The sequence below is a fragment of the Bactrocera latifrons genome, unplaced genomic scaffold (assembly GCF_001853355.1).
Source record: "Bactrocera latifrons isolate USDA-ARS-PBARC rearing strain unplaced genomic scaffold, ASM185335v1 scaffold_55, whole genome shotgun sequence".
NCBI lineage: Eukaryota > Metazoa > Arthropoda > Insecta > Diptera > Tephritidae > Bactrocera > Bactrocera latifrons.
Genome location: NW_017537212.1, coordinates 1,083,298 through 1,102,298, shown reverse-complemented (window position 1 = coordinate 1,102,298; position 19,001 = coordinate 1,083,298). Strand labels below are relative to the sequence as shown.

The 19,001-nt window shown below is 35.1% G+C and overlaps 7 protein-coding genes across 13 annotated transcripts in view; 3 read left to right on the top strand and 4 right to left on the bottom strand.

Moving 5' to 3' along the window:
* Window positions 1-2,105: 2,105 nt before the first annotated feature.
* On the top strand, window positions 2,106-4,485 carry LOC108974342 (uncharacterized family 31 glucosidase KIAA1161). Its single transcript, XM_018942095.1, has 4 exons — window positions 2,106-2,431; window positions 2,486-3,359; window positions 3,441-4,156; window positions 4,218-4,485. The coding sequence occupies exons 1-4, from the start codon at window positions 2,266-2,268 to the stop codon at window positions 4,406-4,408; spliced, it is 1,947 nt and encodes a 648-aa protein (XP_018797640.1). The 5' UTR covers window positions 2,106-2,265; the 3' UTR covers window positions 4,409-4,485.
* A 27-nt stretch (window positions 4,486-4,512) lies between these two features.
* On the bottom strand, window positions 4,513-7,711 carry LOC108974341. 3 transcript variants are annotated; one of them, XM_018942093.1, is made up of 9 exons: window positions 7,501-7,711; window positions 7,268-7,445; window positions 7,065-7,206; window positions 6,873-7,007; window positions 6,394-6,814; window positions 5,237-6,286; window positions 5,088-5,206; window positions 4,866-5,020; window positions 4,513-4,798 (listed from the first exon to the last, which is right to left on the bottom strand). In XM_018942093.1, the coding sequence occupies exons 1-9, from the start codon at window positions 7,586-7,588 to the stop codon at window positions 4,666-4,668; spliced, it is 2,421 nt and encodes an 806-aa protein (XP_018797638.1). In that variant the 5' UTR covers window positions 7,589-7,711; the 3' UTR covers window positions 4,513-4,665. The 3 variants fall into 3 exon arrangements, with proteins under 3 accessions (XP_018797638.1, XP_018797636.1, XP_018797637.1); XM_018942091.1 differs by having other exon boundaries at window positions 5,088-6,286; XM_018942092.1 differs by having other exon boundaries at window positions 5,106-6,286.
* A 450-nt stretch (window positions 7,712-8,161) lies between these two features.
* On the bottom strand, window positions 8,162-13,877 carry LOC108974339 (zinc finger protein 91). Of its 2 annotated transcripts, none has more exons than XM_018942089.1 (8): window positions 13,644-13,877; window positions 13,160-13,583; window positions 12,992-13,103; window positions 12,616-12,923; window positions 12,465-12,552; window positions 9,813-12,390; window positions 9,182-9,754; window positions 8,162-9,125 (listed from the first exon to the last, which is right to left on the bottom strand). In XM_018942089.1, the coding sequence occupies exons 1-8, from the start codon at window positions 13,776-13,778 to the stop codon at window positions 8,250-8,252; spliced, it is 5,094 nt and encodes a 1,697-aa protein (XP_018797634.1). In that variant the 5' UTR covers window positions 13,779-13,877; the 3' UTR covers window positions 8,162-8,249. The 2 variants fall into 2 exon arrangements, with proteins under 2 accessions (XP_018797634.1, XP_018797635.1); XM_018942090.1 differs by having other exon boundaries at window positions 12,992-13,100.
* A 782-nt stretch (window positions 13,878-14,659) lies between these two features.
* LOC108974337 (dihydrofolate reductase-like) lies at window positions 14,660-16,846 on the top strand. 4 transcript variants are annotated; one of them, XM_018942084.1, is made up of 4 exons: window positions 14,660-14,792; window positions 14,855-15,288; window positions 16,335-16,486; window positions 16,650-16,846. In XM_018942084.1, exons 1-3 carry the CDS (start codon window positions 14,713-14,715, stop codon window positions 16,472-16,474), a joined length of 654 nt encoding a protein of 217 aa, XP_018797629.1. In that variant the 5' UTR covers window positions 14,660-14,712; the 3' UTR covers window positions 16,475-16,486; window positions 16,650-16,846. The 4 variants fall into 4 exon arrangements, with proteins under 4 accessions (XP_018797629.1, XP_018797630.1, XP_018797632.1 ...); XM_018942085.1 differs by having other exon boundaries at window positions 16,335-16,517; XM_018942087.1 differs by lacking the exons at window positions 16,335-16,486; window positions 16,650-16,846 and adding an exon at window positions 15,370-15,459.
* LOC108974338 (succinate dehydrogenase assembly factor 3, mitochondrial) lies at window positions 15,345-16,279 on the bottom strand. Its single transcript, XM_018942088.1, has 3 exons — window positions 15,787-16,279; window positions 15,616-15,725; window positions 15,345-15,556 (listed from the first exon to the last, which is right to left on the bottom strand). The coding sequence occupies exons 1-3, from the start codon at window positions 15,866-15,868 to the stop codon at window positions 15,362-15,364; spliced, it is 387 nt and encodes a 128-aa protein (XP_018797633.1). The 5' UTR covers window positions 15,869-16,279; the 3' UTR covers window positions 15,345-15,361.
* LOC108974335 (heat shock 70 kDa protein cognate 4) overlaps window positions 16,747-19,001 on the top strand; it is a 5,675-nt gene continuing 3,420 nt past the window's right edge. Inside the window, exon 1 of the mRNA XM_018942082.1 lies at window positions 16,747-16,858. The gene's annotated coding sequence lies outside the window, so the exon portion shown is untranslated. The remainder of the gene's footprint in view (window positions 16,859-19,001) is intronic.
* LOC108974311 lies at window positions 18,328-18,660 on the bottom strand. The gene has a single exon (XM_018942045.1). The coding sequence runs from the start codon at window positions 18,658-18,660 to the stop codon at window positions 18,328-18,330; it is 333 nt and encodes a 110-aa protein (XP_018797590.1).

Below are 19,001 nucleotides of genomic sequence, written 5' to 3'. Positions count from 1 at the left end.
TCGTCACCCTGATCATTTTGGTATATATAACCCTATATCTGACTCTTTTAGTTTTGGGACTTACAAACAACCGTTATGTGAACAAAACTATAATACTCTCTTTAGCAACATTGTTGCGAGAGTATAAAAATATATATTATCTTATTCAAGTCCTATCACCATGAAATCACATGCATACATATGTACATATGTACGTATGGCATACGCTAATTAACAAAATAATCAATTAGTGATTACAAATGGCTAAAGTACCTAATGATTCCTTGGGTATGTTTGTATGTATCACTCTTAAAGAAAACTGTAAAAAAAATTTACATAATGAAATGGAAGATTTCATTTACAACAAGGCAAAACTGTTTGACAAGCAAATGGGAACATCAGAGCACGCATGGAGCACGCATCTGCAGACGCCACTAAGTATATGAAATACGTACATATACTCTCGGAAATGTCATTATCTAAAAAATCAGTGTCAACTAATCATGTTTCAAGGCGGTAATTAAACAATTCCAGTGGCAGGGAAGAATATGAAATATGAAAGCGTCAAAACAATAAAAACACTCGAAAAGATAATTGTGGGAATTCGTACATCCAAATGTACATATTTACATATACATATGTACATGTGTGTGGGTATCATTAGTTATTCATTAGAATAAAAAGATCATAAAATTGGTTTTGCTTCGAAGCCAGCCGCTTTTAATTTACAGCACAAATACATACATACATATATCTACCGTCTGAAGGAGTCTGGAACAACGAAGGATAATTTAATTTGAAATAATTAATTAAAGAAAAGTGTATTTAAAACATTAAATTAAACAAGTTAGTTCTTAGATGTATTATATGGTATTTACTTAAAATGCCTATAATTTCTCTATGTAAAATTTTCGCCAATTGTGCTATGTTGTATGGACTTTAAGAGCCTTACCTCATTACGCTCTATAAATACAGTATACACTGTCAAGACTTACCACTTAGAGAAAAGTGCCACAAATTGAACAAATGTAGTTTTATTTGTCTTATTTATGAGTTTTCACTAACAATCCCTTTCCCTACTAACCCTCCAAGATCACGAACACATTATAGTCATGCGCCAAATATGAGAAAACACTTCACTATTAATGGAGGCAAACGATAAAATGTTTTGTACGAGGGTGGCCCCTGAATGAAATTGAGAAATTCATTCGCTGATCACTGAAAGCACTCGAACATGTTAAAAACTATAAATTAAATGCAATTGAAAGAGGTTTTTAATTATATGTACTTTATAACAAATATACATACAAACTCATACGTAACTTGTTACATATTTCATCAAAAAAGACACCGTTTTGTTAAAAGACTTTTTATAAGCTGACTCTGTTAGATATCCTCGAAACCCGAAAAAGCACCAACTACCTTGCCTAGTAGACTACGAGTAATATTAGGTATGAACGTGAGCTTCGACGATTGAACCAAATTGTTTCAGATTGAATCTTACTGAACAAAAATTAGAAAAATATACGATGTAAAATCCTTGATATCCATATATTTACAGTATTGTGCAATAAATTTATTCCGAATTGAGCATATTTATTGTGAGTGCTTTCGTTGTAGAAGAAAAATTAATTAAAATAAGTTTCGATCGAATCACTCATTCGATGATCGAATTTGTGGTGGGAGGATTATTTAATTCAACTAATTAATCAATTTAACAGCCTCAGATAGAGTAAGTCTGCATTTTTAACACGAAATCTGGAAATCCAATTTCAAACGGCAATGAGTTTAAACAAATTTATGAGGTGCAAAAATTGTATGTATATAATATATATCTGTATACATATGTATGTATGTATGCCTCTGATGTTCACAAAGCTCTCTATCAATATCTCTAAACTATTGGAATCTTGTTATCATGCATTCAAATACACTTCTAATTCTTTGGAGAGTGATAAAACCTACGTAGAGGAAGCACTCAGAAGTGAACACAATTCAAGAGTATTGTTTATGGTTGCGAGCAAAACATCTTATCAAATTGCAAATAGAACAGCACAGCACTGTATTGGTAGAGATTCATTGTGGGAACTAAAACGAGCTTTACGCGTATAAATACGGCTGGATCACAGAAGTGAGCGCAGTGCACAAACGGGCTACCAGGGCGGCGATATTAGTACAATTATACAACAATAGTAATTAAATAATAAATAATTTCCCAGGACTGCAGGCAAAAAGTGCAAGCAATTAATTATACACAATTATAAGTAACTTGTAGCAGCAGCCAAAATGGCCAAGAAAAGTGTTGTCGTGACTTGTGCCTTATTTGCACTATGTCTAAATACACTGCAAATCGATTCTTGCCAATCTGTAGAACAACGTTTCAAGTTCCCAAATAGTGATATTTATTTACGTTTGGTCCGCGCCACACCACTACAGTATCAAGTAATGAAAGGTAGTATTACCGTTATATTTAAAACGAAAATTTAAATAATTCCAATGTCCTCAGGTTCCAAGACACTACAAACTGTTACGTTGGAGAACACCTCCAGCGATAGTAATCTGGAATTGACAGGTAGCGGTTCTTATTCACTTAAAACAGCAGACACAGCTATTACTTTTGATTTGATCGCCAACGATGATAATATTGTACACATTCGTGTGTCGCGTAGCGTACCCGCTGGTATGCAACCTATTGATTGTGTCGACCTGGATACACCGCATACGCATTGGTATGGTGGGCCAGAATATAAAAATCACTACTGGCCCGTAGAGAAACAAACGCTGACGAATTTCTCCTATGTGACTAAAGAGCTGGAGAATATGGGCGTTGCTGAACGTTATTGGCTTAATACCAAGGGCGAATTCTTTTACGTCGACGATAATACACCACTTTTTATCGAACTGAACTCCGTTGGTTACGAGAATAAAATATGTTTCAGCGCATTGAGTGCGCTGCCTTTTAATCCACGCACAGAAAAAGTTACTTTCATTTATCATATTGGCTTTGCCCCTAATGCAAAAGCGGCACATATGTATGCAGTGAACAAGTTCCTGAGCCATCCCACCGATTACCCGGATGAGCGCATGGTGGCACTTCCCATCTGGTCGACTTGGGCACTTTATAAGAGAGATATAAACGAGTCCGTTGTGCGCGAGTTCGCCGATGAAATCATAAATAAGGGTTTCAACAATAGTCAATTTGAAATCGATGATGATTGGGAGGACTGCTATGGTGCATTGACGATCCGTAAATCGAAATTTCCCGATATGAAGAAACTGACAGATGACTTAAAGGCGAAAGGCTTTCGGGTCACGCTGTGGATTCATCCGTTCATCAATAAGAACTGCGAACCCACTTATAGCGAGTCACTCAACAAGGGGTAAGCATACTGGCAAAGAAGAATTGACTAGATTTATTAGACTTTTAACTCGGGTGTAATTGAAATTGTTTGGTTTTTTAGTTACTTAATCCTTGATCATAATGGCAATCCCGATACGCAATGGTGGAACAGCGGCGAGAAGGAGGCTGCTTATGTTGACTTTACAAAAGCGGAAGTGCGCACTTGGTTCAGCGACCGTTTGAAAAAATTGCAGGACGAAGGTGGCATTGACAGTTTCAAATTCGACGCTGGCGAGACAAGTTGGATGCCAGAAGATCCAGTACTGCAGGGAGACTTAAGCCTCTCGCCAACACAAATGACACGCGACTATGTGCGTACCGTAGCGGCTTTTGGCCCCCTAGTCGAAGTACGTTCCGGTCAGAATACACAGGATTTACCTATTTTCGTACGTATTGTCGATAAGGACTCTGTATGGGGTTGGAATAACGGTTTAATAACGCTCATAACAACATTATTGCAAATGAATTTGAACGGATATCCGTTCGTGCTGCCCGACATGATTGGCGGCAATGGATATGACGGCCCACCAACTAAAGAACTGTTTCTGCGTTGGCTGCAAGCAAATGTTTTCATGCCGAGCTTGCAATTTTCATACGTACCATGGAACTTCGATGATGAGGCTACTGAGATCAGTAAAAAATTTGTAAAAATGCACGAAGATTTCGCGCCTGAAATTATTAAACGTTTCAAACTAGCAACGGAAACCGGTGAACCCGTAAATCTGCCTCTCTGGTGGGCCGATCCAAGCGATAAAGTTGCTCAAAGCATATATGATCGTAAGTTGTATTTAATACTACTCTGATTTAAGAAAAAAAAAAACAAGCAACTTTTTTTCAGAATTTCTTCTTGGCGACGACATCATTTCTGCACCTGTTGTTCAAGAAGGTGCTATCACACGCGACATTTACTTGCCTAAAGGACAATGGAAAGACGGCAATACCAAAGAAGTACACAATGGTCCTAAATGGTTAATGGCATACAGTGCGCCTTTAGACATTCTACCGCATTTTTTGCGCGTACAGGATTAAAGTGTAGGCAGCAATTATTCTTAATATTATATAAAAAAAAAAAATTATTTCTAAATAAACTAAAGCGTAAATTTAAACTTTGATATTTATAAAACTATATTAAAATATTGGCATTATTCAAAATTTCTTAATTAATATTTACAATGTTTTTTTTTGTTTATGCAAAAATTAAATCATAACTACACCGTATATACACAAATTACAAAAGATTGCTTAGGTAAATCACAGATAAATTTTGTTCAGTAATACGATATAAATTAGTCAACTTGCAGATCGTCAAGTGACACAGTCTCCAAGGAATCATAAAGTATATCTTTAATATACTTCAATTCGTTACGATCACTATGCAAAGCTTCTTGTTCCTCTTCTAGAATCTCTTCCAAACATAGACTAAATAATAAAAATGTGCTTAAAAGTGTGTCTTAATGTGTGAAAATCTCTTTCTTAAAGTGCTTACTCAACTTCTACACCTTTCTTTTCTTCCAATGTTGCCTCTTTCTGTTTCAGCAAAGTCATTTGCAACACATGCAGTTCTCGTGCCGACTTCGACCACTGTGCTTTATAATAATCTTTGGCTTTCTCAATGTCTGCAAAACGTTCCGTCTGTTTTTGCTGTAAATATTCATTTGCAATTATTGATCAGTTTTTTAAGTAAATAACCATATTTGTGATATATTACTAAATCTGCAAGCATTCCTTGCAGTTGTTCTGCAGAGAAATGAGTTTTCTCCATAGCCGTCAATTGGTTTTCCAATTGATCAATTCGCTTCTTCATTTCCAGCTTTTCAGACTCAGACTCTAAACCAATCACGTCGGCTGCTTGACACTTTTGCTGTGCTTGTTCCACTTCACGTTCTGCACTTTCTGTGGCACGCAGCTGCATTTCGTGCTTGAGTCGTTGCATCTCATCGTCTAATTGCTGAAACTTCTCCGCATAACTTCTTTCAATGTCCTGTTTCACTGTCTGTACGATGCTAATGGTCTCCTGATGCTTTAATGCATTTGAATTTATTTCTGCATGAGCCTGTTCTAATTCTGCATTCAATCTCTCACATTCGGAAAGTTTTGCTTCTAGTCTAGCTTGTAGTATCGACCGTTGCTGCTCCCATTCTTTATTAAGTTCGCCTAAATATTCGACTTCCTTTTGTTCCAAACCTTTAACAAAGTGTTCCATTTGCTGTGCTTTCCATTCCTCTAATTCCCTAATAATTCTCATTGTCATTTCCTCAGGATCGGTCTCTAACGGATCGGTATTAACGCCAATAGATCGATTTTGGGGTTTAATTGGCATGTAACTTGCCCTTGAAATTTCAATATTGGAAATGCTTTCCAGAGATTGTACCTGTTCATTGTCGGAGTAATTAGATAATATTGGTCTACTTAGCCGACGTGCCAAAGGATCAGTGCTTCTGCATAAATCTTCCGACGATTTGGCAAATAGTTCAGAATTTTCCCCCAGAACACGTCCAATTATAAAAGCGTCTGTTTGCATTTTCATATAATTCCGTTCGTACGTTTCGAAATTGGCAAAATTGCGACTACTTATTTGTCCCGGGTCATAAGGAGCGCGCTTTTGTTGCAAAGTATTAGGAAAATCCAAGCTTCGATAGCACTCTGTAATGTCAGCTGCTCCCTTTTCATCGATTTTATACGAAGCGTAAGCTTCAGTCAGTGGCCCATGCTCTAGGTTTAATTTTTTTGAAAAGTTTGTCACAAGTTGCATGCTAAAAATATATTCCACTGAAGGCTTCGGCATTCTAGGACTTAAAATTTTATTTATACGGTCGAAATGAAAGGTACCATATTTTGTAAAAGTCTTGCTCGTGTTGAAATAGTTATCTTCTGGCAATAACTTGGAAAAATCCAACCGAAAGTTTCCTAAAATATCAATATAAAATACCATGTATATGTATGAGTATCATATGCTTGCGTATACGCATGTTTTATTAGACAATCTCTAAAATGCAACATGTCTATATACTTACCCACAACCGTGTTATTGACGAAAATGCTTATTGGTATAAAAAATATCCGTTGAAAGTATAATCGTAAGCTCTTCAGTGACGACTTAAATGTCAGCGAAACTTTTTCATTGATAGCATAGCAATCCGACTGATTTACTATCATTTCCAGCTGCGAAGTGCTCCCTAAAAATTCATAGTGAAAAACAAAAGCGCTAGTTTGACGGTGGAAGTTCTTCTCCATTTCCAGCACTTTCAATAGATTCTTTACTTGTTTAAATGTTAAAGTCACATTGAAAATGTCACAATCCACATCTGGATTGTTGCCCACTTGGATGAGCCCTACTTGTTCCAGAAGCTGAACATATACATTACTTTGTGACTGTAACATTAGTGATGTTTCATACGATTTCGGAGAAATTCCTTCATTAAGCAAACCTTTTCTCTGCGGAAAACCCCTTTAATATCAAATTACAGTATTACTCATTTTTTATAATCACTACCTTCCCCAAAAACACTTCAAATTGGCCATTATCAATAAGATTCTTTTTTACGATCACTAAAAGCAAAGAAATCTCCGGTTTATTTTGCCGCCATTCCGAACTTAGTACATTAAGTTTATGCCAATGTAGTTTCAACTAAAAAAAAAACAAACAAATATAATACCAGTATTTATATATTAGTATAAACTGTACCTGCACGTTCTTCAATGCCGCTATTACTGGAACCCCTCTGATTGGTAAAAGCAATGATCCAATTCCTCGACGAGGAGATGTATCCGTTTTACCACTTTTAATAAAGATTTCCAGTTTAACTGGCCGATTGTCTGTTTTCATTCTATTAAAAATTAACGAAGTTAGATCACAATTAAATAAATTTATTAATACCACTTTCGAACCGTTTAATATCACTGAGCTCACACTCCCAAATACAATTGCTGTTAAAGATGGTCACAGTTTCTGTAGAGTGACCCTCTATTTCAAATTTCACACCATTTAAAGAGGCAGTAAGTATAACCTTATCCTTGTGTCGTTCTGTGAAATCTCCTACACCATCAGGACGATGAAGGCCAATTCCTGGTAACAATAAGAATTTAACAAAAGCTATGCAATTGAGCACAGGAACGCTCACCTTCTACAAGATGTAAAAATATGCAAAATGTATTATCGGCGGATTCGGAAGCATCGCTCTCCGAGGCGGAGTAAGCATTGTTGCTCATATTACACGTGCGCGTAATATGTAATCCTTTTTTCGATCTATATTTTGAAAAAAATATAAGAAATCTTAATTGAAATATACGTATGAATCGAATAAGTATAACGATATTTTTAAATTTTTCCGAAAGGAGAGTGGGAAAACAATGCTTCTTCTAAATTTTTTTAGTTCACAATTATGTGTTTATCATTCAAGTGTTGGAAAATACACCAATAATTCATTGAATAAAAAATTTTCGCATAACCATTTTTTTGTCAAGTTATTTATTGCCTCCTATATAAGACATCTATTTTTTATTGAAAATGAAAGTTCCCGATTCTTTAAAATGTCATGATGGATATAAAATGTTAAATGATGAGATAGCAAGTAGCAGATATTTGTTATTTAATTGCAGGTGTAGACTTTTGGATTAATTATTGAGCGAAGTTAGGTAAAAACAAGCAAATCTCTTTTATTTTTTAATTTAAAGATGTAAAACTAAAACCATTGAACCTTTTGCAAAGTTATTAAATAAAAACCTCTTATATTTTTATTACATCAATATATTTTAATTTGTTATATAATGATAAATATATAATTTGTTTTGAATAGAATAAAGAAAAAAATATTGCAACTACAATTGTATCTATTCCCAGCAGCTTTCGTAACGTTCATGAAAAACTTTTTTACAAAAGTATTAAGCTATTACCCTGCTCATCCAATTGCAATACGCTGCTCGGTTGTTTCTTTACATCAGAAACGTATTTAATTTCCTCTTCTTCAAAATGTCCGCGCAATGTGCGATGATTTTTTAATGCAGTTCCTTGAATAAAACCTTCATTGCAAATATTGCACACATATGGACGTTCTCCAGTATGGCGACGTACATGCAAAGCAAGATCATTAGATTGTGTAAAGCTTTTCTCGCAAAATGAACACTTGTACGGCCTTTCGCCAGAATGTATACGCATGTGGGTATGCAACTTATAGGAGCGTGAAAACGACTTGTCACAAACTGTGCAACGATGGGGTTTTTCACCCGTATGTGTACGCCGATGGCATGCCAAATCAGATGAGCGTGGAAATGCTTTATCACAAAATTCACACTGAAATGGTTTCTCGCCTGTGTGGCGTCGCATGTGAACAATCAAGTTAGATGAGGAGCTCACAGCACGCCCACAAAATGCACAAAGAAACTTCTTTTCTTTAGGTTGCTTTTTTTCATCGTTGGATATATTGACACCGCCAAGATTCATACTGCTGCTGGGGACAACACCGTCTACCGGATGCATTTTTTTCATATGTGCAATCAGGCGATCTTTGCGATTATAACGTCTATCACATTTATCGCAATGGAATTCTTGAAGCGGGACAGGCTCACTGCGGGAGGTTGCCACAACAGCTTCTGCAACTTCAACAGATTTTTGTCTTTCTTCTGGATGAACCAGCTTAATGTGCACGTCCAAATTCTCAGGCCACATAAATTTATATGAACAGTGCGTGCATTGGTGCAATTTTTCACTATTATTACATTGTGTGCGCATGTGGTGTTCCATAATATCCTGAAAAATTTAAAAATATTGGAAACTAGGTTTCAAAAATTATTCATCACACTTACACTTGTGACGGTTCTAAATACACACTTATCACATTTAAGTGTTATATGCTCGTGCTTATGCACTGACAACTGATGCTGACTCATTTCATATCGTCTTTTACAAACTAATCCGCACATTTGACATTTATATGTTTTAGCATTATCGTCCTCATCTGTCTCTGAATCGTCAATGTCCAACTCGTAGCCCAACTCATTCATTATTGAATAATTGTGCTGTGAATGGTAATTATGGTGCGACGATGGCACTGCTGACGTCTCTTGCCGCAGATGAGTGCGTAGTGCAGATAATTTTTGAAATTTTATGTTACAAACACGACAATAAATCTGTTTTATGCCATTCGGCCCTTTACAAGCAGTAATGTGAGAAGCGGCAGCACTCAACTGATGTGATGTTATGCCATGCCTCTTGATGTGCAAGTATAAATTACTTCTTCGGTAAAATTTACGTGGACACCATAAACATGGAAATACAGTAGCATCGACTCGATGTGTCATCATGTGGCGCGTGAGATCCTTCTGCATCTGAAAACTTCTGGAGCACTCCTCGCAATCATATGAACTAGGTGCAAAACACTAAAATACATATTTTTTAATGCAATGACAATATTCACATCAATACCACTTTTATCACCTTCTTAACCTCTTCGCTGTCAGGGTGCATTGTGCGTAAATGCATTTTCAGATTCTCCTTCCACATAAATCGTTGAGGACATTTGCGACACACGTAACGTTTCAGTAAATTCTTGCACTGGTGTCGATAATGCGACTGCAGCAGCTTCTCGCACAAGAAACGCGCCTGACAATGTTGACATACATGGGGAGCGTCATCCCAATTATGATCGCTCGCTTGATGAGCAAAAAGTTTGTACTTACGCGTGAACGTGATGGTACACAAATCGCAACTATATATTGAACGCCTTGGATGCCGAATATTTTGCCCCATAGCAAAATACAATACTTCATCAGGTTCGGACTCTGAATCAGTGTCGTCGGTGTCGGAGCCGCTAATGCTTATCTCATGGCCCAATTCATTGGTGATTGAATAAAATCGATCCATCTGGCCAGCTGTAATATCAGCCATCATGCGCGCCATTAGTAGATCCCTCGACATAGGCGCTTCATCTGGATAAAAAAGTAAAGAAATTTCTGAATTCGATGTTACATGTTGTGACAATGACATATTTGTCCGATGTTCTAAGATATGTGTTCGCAAATCTGCAATTTTTGTATGCTTGGATAAGCATATTTTGCATTGAACACATTTGCAGCCGTTAGGCCGGCAGAGATACGGATCGACAGCATTTACTTTGCGAATAAGCTCACGCTTGCTGGCAGCCGCAGTTGTCGTAGCCATGCTCCCTCCGGAACCATGAACTTTTAAGTGAGTCTGCAAGTGATCCTTTCGATAGAATTTTCTTTCACAATACAGACATTCAAACTTCTCATCATCGGGCATGTGTATCCGTTTGTGTCGCGTCAGATCCTTTGGCCAAATAAACACTTTATTACATTGATCACATTGTAGTTTATTAGCAAGTTGTCGACTTATTTGTTGCTCTGGATCAATGTGTTGCCGTTGCATATGCTGTTGTAAGTTTGCCTCCCACACAAATCGTGCTGAACATCGTTGACAATCGAATCTCTTATATATATTACCACAATCGCGTTTATAGTGTTGTTCTAATAAGGCCAAGCAAACGAAACGTTTCTCACATCGACAACAAGCATGAGGGAAGGAGTCTTCCCCATCAGCATGTGCACTATGTTGATGTTGGAGGATACGTGTTCTCCTGAAGAAAACTTCACCACACAAATCACACGTATAGGGTATTGATAATGGATTTCCGTTTTGCTTTTTATCCGATTCAAAATCACTCTCTGAATCATACAAATCCAACTCATTGCCACTCTCATCAACAGCCGAATAGTAGTTTGTTAAATTTTGTCCAGCAAAATCTATTATAATGCTACGTTCGACCTCTCCTTCTTTTCCTTGACAACCTTGCGGCCAATGAATCTTAAAGTATTGACCTTCTGTATATCTGATGCCAGTCCACCCATCCGAATGACATGATAAATGAACGCGAAGCTCAGCAAGAGTCTTCTGTTTCTCTCCACACAAGCAACATTGGATGCGTCGTTTAATTTGTTCGTGATCCTGTCGCATATGTTGACGCAAATTTTCTGCTTTCAAAAAGGGTTGGCTGCAGATGGGGCACACATGAGACTGACTTTTTAAGTTATGTGTCTCTTGATGTCGTTTCAAGTCTGTGGCATAACGAAAAGTTTTATCACAAAAATTACACCGCAATAAATTTCTTTTCCGCTGTTCTGGACGCTTCGGTACATAAACATTTAGCCGATTAGAGCATTTATGGCCCTGAAGATTCTGTACCCAAACAAATTTCCCCGGACATTTGAGACATTGATATTTTCGATCCTTATTTCTGCATTGTGTACGTGAATGTTTCTCAAATATTGTTGTGTTGACAAACTCCAACTTGCAAACGTTGCATTTGTGGGGAAATTTGTCTTGGGAGTGCTCTGACTTTGAATGTTGAAATAGCTGATATTTTCGTCCCAACTTTACGTGACATAATTCACATTCGTACTTCTCACCAACTGAATCATTTTCAGAATCAGAATCACTCAAAGCCATTTCATAGCCATACGCATTAACAATTGCGTAATACTTCGCAAACAGTTTATGCCTTATGTCTTTGCAAATGTTTTCCTTAATTTCTATTATGTCACCATTAAAATTGGGGAATAACTCTTTAATCACGTCACTTTCAGCGTCTAAATGTAACGTATGGACCTCATTATGTGTTTGCATATGTTGACGTAGAGTTTTAATGTTTGGTATAACCTCAGTGCAAAGTTTGCACTCTACAGAAAGAAATCGCTGCTCAGTATAAAGATGTTCAGCAAAATTCCACTGTATTGGTCTAGGGCGACGAACGCTTTTCTCACGTTTTGCATGAATTTTTAAGTGTTCAGCAAACTTATCTTTTCGCTGAAAGCGATGATGGCATTTGATGCATTCGAATGGAAAAATGCCGAAATGACTTTTTATGTGACGTTCTACATCTTTTTTCCAAGCAAAATCTTTATTACATCTGTTACAATGATACCGAGAATCGTCATTGCAATAGGTGAATTCCGGTTTTTTGGTAGATGACCGCCTACTTCTTTGTTGTTTTGTTAGACTGTCACCAAAGTAAAAAAAAAAAAAATTAAATTTATGAATATATTTCTGTAGTATATGCATATTTATATTTACAGTTTATCTTGATCACTGTCATCATCACTAGTTTCACTATCATTTATATCGGGTTGTAAATTTGAATCTAATACCATTTGTTCAATTTCTGGGCAAGCAAAAATAATACGATAAATTAAATTTAGCTAATAGATATCTCTAGCACTATTACCGGAATCTCTTTTGGAATGAACTTTCCTTTTTTTTGAATTTCTTTGCTCTCGTTTGGAATGTACTTCCTTATGTTTATCAAGTTTATCCTTTCTCTGGAAGAGACGGCTGCATTCAGTGCATTTGTATGGATAGATGTTGGAATGTAACAGCAAATGCCGTTTCGCGTCTTTCTTCCATGCAAAATCTTTGGTACATTTATTACAATGATACCGACCATCATCCTCACGAAATGTACATTCGAAGGTCTGACTGGATAACTGCCCAAGCCGACGTCGCTTCAATAATGGGGTGTCTGAATTATCATCACTGAAATAAATGCATTAATAGCGTTATTGTATATCAAAAAGATGTATATATTAGATCTAAAATGCTACCTCAAGTTATTATCCAGATTAATCAGATTATCTATTCCACCATTATCGTCTTTTTCTTTGTACCAACTAGTTTCCACTGTGGTTATGGGATCTGTGTTTACGCCACCTTCTACTTCAATTTTATATTGTTTACATATATAAAAATTTACAAAAAAATAAATGTTTTACCTGTACTAATGCTATCGGAATCATTTTCTCCTGCATTTACATCCGCGACCACTTCGTCTTTTACAAACTGTACTATTTCATCCACAGTTTTCACGATTTCACATTCATTTTTACCGATGTTAACGAATTCTTCATTGCCTACATCTCCTTGCTCGCTTTTTTCATCTCCTTGCTCGAATGTGACTTCCTTTTTAATTTCTGTTTGTCGAATAGGTATATCAATGGGCGATTCCAATAAACAGTCATTCTGCTTATCTATTAGTTCCTTAGTAGTATAAGTTTTAACATTTTCGATGTACAAAGTAGCTTGTAATTTTTTATTTGCTGCTTGCGCTTGAAGTACAAATGAATACGTATTTTTAAGCTTACGTGAACACTCTCCACAAATATCCTGTGGTAAACGTTTAGCAACTTCAGTGTTATTCTAGATAAGAATAATAGTTTTTTACTGTAATTTTAAATTACTTAATTCTAAAGTAGATACATTAATTTTAGCTATGTCCCATAGAAAATCTGCTACAGTTTTTTTAGGGTGACGATCGTAATCCAACAGTTCTTCAAGAGAATAGAAACTGCCAACATTATCCTCACAACAAGTTCGACATTGATAAGAAACCATTATTTACATATTCTTAACAAAAAAACACTTGAAATCAGAAATACTTTAATAAAAGAGGTCCCTGTATAATTGCACAATAGGAGAAAGATAAGTAAGCAGTAAAACTTACTGTAAAACATAAATAATGCTCGTTCTATGGATAACCGATAACTATCGTTCAAATAATCGAAGTTTATAAAAATGCCGATACTTTTTTGCACAACGTAAATATATTACAGTTAAACAATTGATTATATAACATGAATGATAGAACAAAATCGTTACAATATCAAAAAATTCTCGCTTGTTACACATGTTCTTATGGACACAGCTATAGCTCTGTTATATCATTTATAATAACAAATGATAATTTAAAACAAAAATATTTACCTATTTTCTTAATTCTTGCATAAAATATTTCACTTTGAACAAAATATTAAAATTTCATTGAAGTGAAAGGTATTAGTATATAAACAGCGAAATTGTGCACATACAAAACGAACAGCTGTATTCGTTTATGTACATGCCGGCCATTGTTATGTCGCTGCCTTCTTACAAATGTTCATCTGGAAGGATTCACGACGCCATTTTCACTTCACTGTCGTGTTGCCATGTCCTGTCGCTTTCTATGCGTTCATAAACACTTCATACTGGTAATTTCAGAAACGGTAACTAAAACAAATTACTTTCACTTAAAGGAAATTTTTATCAAATTTTATTTCTTCACCAAAAGTACAATATACTACAAATCATACTTACTTAATACTTACTAAAATCTTTAATCAGGTTGTTGGGTAATTATACGGCGATTGAATCGATAGTGACAGGTAGGTAACCAAAGACGATTATTGGCTATATCGACCAAAAATGTCATCTGATCGATATATATTGGTTCTTACTATAGGATGACATTAGAACTCGAAATTTGGCGGCTATCATTAAATTAGGAATTAAAATGCTCAACTTTAATTTAATTGCTGCTATTAGTGAAAATTTCGGTATTGGTGTGAAAGGTGAATTACCATGGCGTCTAAGGTATTGCTGAATATATGTATATACAATATCACAATAATGACTAACATTTGTATATAAAACAGGTCAGAACTCAAATATTTTTCATCTACTACAAGACGACGTTTAGATCGAAAAAAACAGAATGTTGTCATAATGGGACGAAAAACTTATTTTGCCATACCTGAAGATAAGCGCCCTCTATCTGATCGGCTTAATGTAGTATTAAGTACAACGTTTAAGACCACAGACCTACCAGAAAATGTGTTGCTTTATCCTAACCTGGAAACGGCAATGGAACATTTAGAACAATCTGATTTAAGTCAACAAATAGAAACTGTATGGCTTATTGGGGGTGGTGGAGTGTATAAGGAGGCCATAGTTTCACCACGTTGTAACAGAATATATTTAACAAAGATCCTTCGACAATATGAGTGTGATACTTTTTTCCCCGAGATTCCAGCGGATTTTCAAGAAGTGGAATTGGATCAAGAAATACCAAGGGGAATACAAGAAGAAGGTGGTGTACAATATGAATATAAAATATTGGAGAGGAGAAACGAAAAAAAAAATAAATGATATTTATTTTATGTTTATTTAGCCTGATGTACATCTGTATGGGTAATTGTATCACCTTCAATGCCCCTAGCAACCAACATTAATTCATACAATTGTATCACTTGGTCGTCTTTAAGCATTTCCACTGTGCTTGTGTCCAATTGGTCTCCTATCGTACCTTTGGCTTTGCCTTTCAGACCTAATTGTGAAGTAATTGTTACGGCATACTTCTGTGAAACGAAAAGTCTATATGTATCATTTAAAAACTTAAACAAATGTATGTTATTACCGCCCATTCTGTTATAAATAGTTGAGCCTCCATAGGTGAGCAAGTAATATGACGGCGAAATTCATCGCGGGCATATTTATCACCCAATTCCCGTAGTTCGTCTGGTAAACCTGCATTTAACAACAATATGTAAAATAAGTAATATAACTTTACGGCATTAATAAGTTTTACCTCTATGTAAACGTAAAATCGTTTTATATAGAATACGCACCTTTTGTGCGTGTGTCAGTTGATTAACTATTATTTTAGACATTTATTAGTAGTTATGAGATAGTTGTGTTATGATTTAATTCTGTAATGCTATTTAAATTTGACAAACAGCTGTTTTAAATAAGAAATATCTTAAAATCTTTTTAAGTGGCAATGCTTTATTATTATGTGTTCGCATCGATGATATAATTTATATCACATTGCTGCAATTATTCTTTTTCAATATTTTCGTTTAAGAGATCACAGTAAACAACTTTCATAATTTATATATGATAAACACTATAAATATTATATTTTGAACTGAAACGAACAACATAAAACCGCTGCTCAAAGAAAAGCGATTCTCTAATATGCATAGACTTGTTTATTAAAACTATAAAAATTGCACTTTCGTCGTTGAACATACTCATACAAAGCTACATCGAGCTTTTTTCTCAAATAAAACTTCTAAAAATCACGTAATTTATTATTATTACAATTAACAGAAGCGGAACTTTTTTCCTTTGCAGGAGCTCCTCTTTGTCTCTTTCCAATTATCGGAAATATCGAGTTTCCAGTACCTGTAACCAAATTGCCGCGTCTGAACACCATCTACTTGTCCAAAGTGTTTGTAAATGGAAGTTCCAGCAAGTGTTGCCTCAAACTTTGAATTTTCCATTCAGTAAATTTCAATTTTTTTATTTAGTTTATAGGTTTGTTTGTATAATTTCTATAGAACAAGCATCACTTAAATTTCTTTATTGTTAAGGTATGTATTCGGAGCCAAACATATTATCCATTAATCTTTTCGCTACCAGCATAATTGTAATTGTTTCCATTTCCAGGAAAACGCAACACTGTTCAGAACATGCTAGAATATTTGTCATCGATAAATTATAAATGTGTTTGGAAGTAGCGTGCTACCGCCATTCCTTGAAAAAGTGTGTGTCTAGTCGGACGCGTATAACACGAGAGAAAATTGTAGTTAGAAGTGAAGTAACAAATTGCGATTAAATAATTTCAGTGCATTTTTAATAAAAAACATACAATAAAGGTAAGAGTTTAAATTAGCATAATTACTTCTCATTTGAATAATAATACTGAAAAGGAGAGAATATATGATGATTTTGCATATTTCAAAGCACTTTAATTTTGTGTATAATACACGTGGTTATTCGGTTATTCCGATTGAATTGAAGTTTAGGGGTCCAGATTAGCATGATACAAAGTGAATACGTAGTTGGAATAGTGCAAAGTAAAATATTTGATTTTGAGACTTTTTTTTCTTCTAATTTTATTAATGTGTTAAGCTCAATTTAATCTTCAAATATGTATATATAATATATATATTTCGACATTGGGTATGAACTTTGGAGTGTGACTATCGATTGCTTTCATTTGCTTTTATTAAGGTTTGAAAAATAAGAGTTGCTCACGGAAGGCAACGATGATTTAAATACATATATTTATACTTGGTATTTTTTCATATATATGTATTTTATATTATTATTTTCGCGTGGTTTGCGATTTTATGGCTTCATATCGAAAATAGCGCACGTTCAAAGTAAGCAACCTCTTTCCACTGGAAATTTCCGTAACGATTTTTGTGGAGGTGACGTTCATGTTAGCACTTGTACACGATACTTCTATCTATACAAGTATTAGTTAAAGGTGACTCATAGTAATTCTTTGAACACACTTCTGAATGATGCGATGTAAAAATGCTGATGCCTGGTATGCTTATTTTCACATCCTCTTGATTAGGCTTACAAAGGAAAAAGTTAAAACCTATGCTGAACATTCTAGTTATAAATAAATTGATATTGTTTATACTTGGTTTAAACTTGCTCTTCTGTGGGCGATTGTTAGCACATTTAGATGTAAAACATAGAATTAAAAAATTTTAGGCATAAGCATATTTGCCATTTCCAGTGGCGGTGGCTTTTATCATACTTATATAATTTTTGCGTATGATTTATTTTTATTACTTTACACTGATACGCCATTTTTGTTTCCGAAAAATATATCTAACTTGCCCTAGAAGTTTCTTAACACCAGGCGTGACCATACTTATATACAGTGGCTCGAAGCACTTTGTAGGCCTTGTGCTTTGGATCATTGTCATGATAGAAATAACTGTCATCACTGAGATCCAATTTTTCTTGACTTTTTTTGGTACATTTTCTCTTAAAATGTTAAGATAGTTATTCTGATTCAATATTCCTTCAATAAAAATCAAAGACCCTGGTCCAGAAGCCGAAAATAAACCCCAAACCATTACCGATCCGCCACCATATTTAACAGTTGGTCTCAGATTGCGCAGTTGCAGCTCCTCATTTGGTTTCCGCCAAACATATGGTTTTCCACCGGAGCCAAAAACATTAAATTTACTTTCGTCAGTAAACTTAAAAAATTTCCCGAACGAAAAATCATTATTTTCATGTTCTTTTGCAAATTTTAATCGGATGGTCTTCGTTTGCTGATCAACGGCTTTTGTCGGGCCTTTCTACCATTTAGATCAACTTAATGATGTAGATTTCTAATAGTAGATGCACTAGATTTCTTCCCCAACTCATTTTCAGCTACAACGGCTAACTTTGGAGCGTTAAGGAAAGGATTATCTTTAACCTTTCGTAACAGGTATCGATTATCTGCATCGGTACAAATCTTGTTGCGCGCAGCTTTAAGCTTGTTTTCCACTTGTTTGTTGGTTTTGAAGAGCTTAATTATATCGTGGACAGTAGAACGACTTCTGCCAATAGTTTCAGCAAGTTCACGCACGGATTTTCCATCGTTGGAACGCTTTATAACCAACTTTCTGAATTCAATACTGGTTTGGCTTCTTTGCCTAGACATTTTCAAATCAGAAATCGTAATTCCAACTATATACATATATTAAAAAAAAATATATATATGGGGGAAATTCCCGTTAGTCTGCCAGACACTAATTGAAGTGAAATAAATACAGTGGACCAATAAAATTTACATACACCTAGTTTTATTAAATTACAACAMATTTTTTGGTTTTAAAATTAATGTTTATTGTCGTTTTTTTGTATCTATTTCAAAATATGTATATTTAGCATATATATTGGCTTATCAAAATTTTTATTTTTACACAAATGAAAAAAATACAGGTACAAAAAATTAAAATGAGCTTAATTCGTATCAATAAAGTTAACGTACATTATTTAAAC

What these genes read in the sequence shown, in the direction of transcription:
- LOC108974338 (XM_018942088.1), bottom strand. Translation starts at nt 15,868, where the DNA reads ATGTCTAAAATAATAGTTAATCAACTGACACACGCACAAAAGGTGCGT. An exon ending in GATTTTACGTTTACATAGAG is followed by an intron (nt 15,726 to 15,786) that starts GTAAAACTTATT and finishes TGTTAAATGCAG; the next exon opens with GTTTACCAGACGAACTACGG. An exon ending in TATTTATAACAGAATGGGCG is followed by an intron (nt 15,557 to 15,615) that starts GTAATAACATAC and finishes TTCGTTTCACAG; the next exon opens with AAGTATGCCGTAACAATTAC.
- LOC108974342 (XM_018942095.1), top strand. Translation starts at nt 2,266, where the DNA reads ATGGCCAAGAAAAGTGTTGTCGTGACTTGTGCCTTATTTGCACTATGT. An exon ending in ACAGTATCAAGTAATGAAAG is followed by an intron (nt 2,432 to 2,485) that starts GTAGTATTACCG and finishes CAATGTCCTCAG; the next exon opens with GTTCCAAGACACTACAAACT. An exon ending in AGCGAGTCACTCAACAAGGG is followed by an intron (nt 3,360 to 3,440) that starts GTAAGCATACTG and finishes TTGGTTTTTTAG; the next exon opens with TTACTTAATCCTTGATCATA.
- LOC108974341 (XM_018942091.1), bottom strand. Translation starts at nt 7,588, where the DNA reads ATGAGCAACAATGCTTACTCCGCCTCGGAGAGCGATGCTTCCGAATCC. An exon ending in CGGCATTGAAGAACGTGCAG is followed by an intron (nt 7,008 to 7,064) that starts GTACAGTTTATA and finishes TTTTTTTTTTAG; the next exon opens with TTGAAACTACATTGGCATAA. An exon ending in TTGAAGTGTTTTTGGGGAAG is followed by an intron (nt 6,815 to 6,872) that starts GTAGTGATTATA and finishes GGTTTTCCGCAG; the next exon opens with AGAAAAGGTTTGCTTAATGA.
- LOC108974337 (XM_018942084.1), top strand. Translation starts at nt 14,713, where the DNA reads ATGCTCAACTTTAATTTAATTGCTGCTATTAGTGAAAATTTCGGTATT. An exon ending in GAATTACCATGGCGTCTAAG is followed by an intron (nt 14,793 to 14,854) that starts GTATTGCTGAAT and finishes TATATAAAACAG; the next exon opens with GTCAGAACTCAAATATTTTT. An exon ending in AAGGGGAATACAAGAAGAAG is followed by an intron (nt 15,289 to 16,334) that starts GTGGTGTACAAT and finishes TTTCCTTTGCAG; the next exon opens with GAGCTCCTCTTTGTCTCTTT.
- LOC108974311 (XM_018942045.1), bottom strand. Translation starts at nt 18,660, where the DNA reads ATGTCTAGGCAAAGAAGCCAAACCAGTATTGAATTCAGAAAGTTGGTT.
- LOC108974339 (XM_018942089.1), bottom strand. Translation starts at nt 13,778, where the DNA reads ATGGTTTCTTATCAATGTCGAACTTGTTGTGAGGATAATGTTGGCAGT. An exon ending in GACAGTGATCAAGATAAACT is followed by an intron (nt 12,391 to 12,464) that starts GTAAATATAAAT and finishes CTTTGGTGACAG; the next exon opens with TCTAACAAAACAACAAAGAA. An exon ending in ACAGCGAAGAGGTTAAGAAG is followed by an intron (nt 9,755 to 9,812) that starts GTGATAAAAGTG and finishes TATGTATTTTAG; the next exon opens with TGTTTTGCACCTAGTTCATA.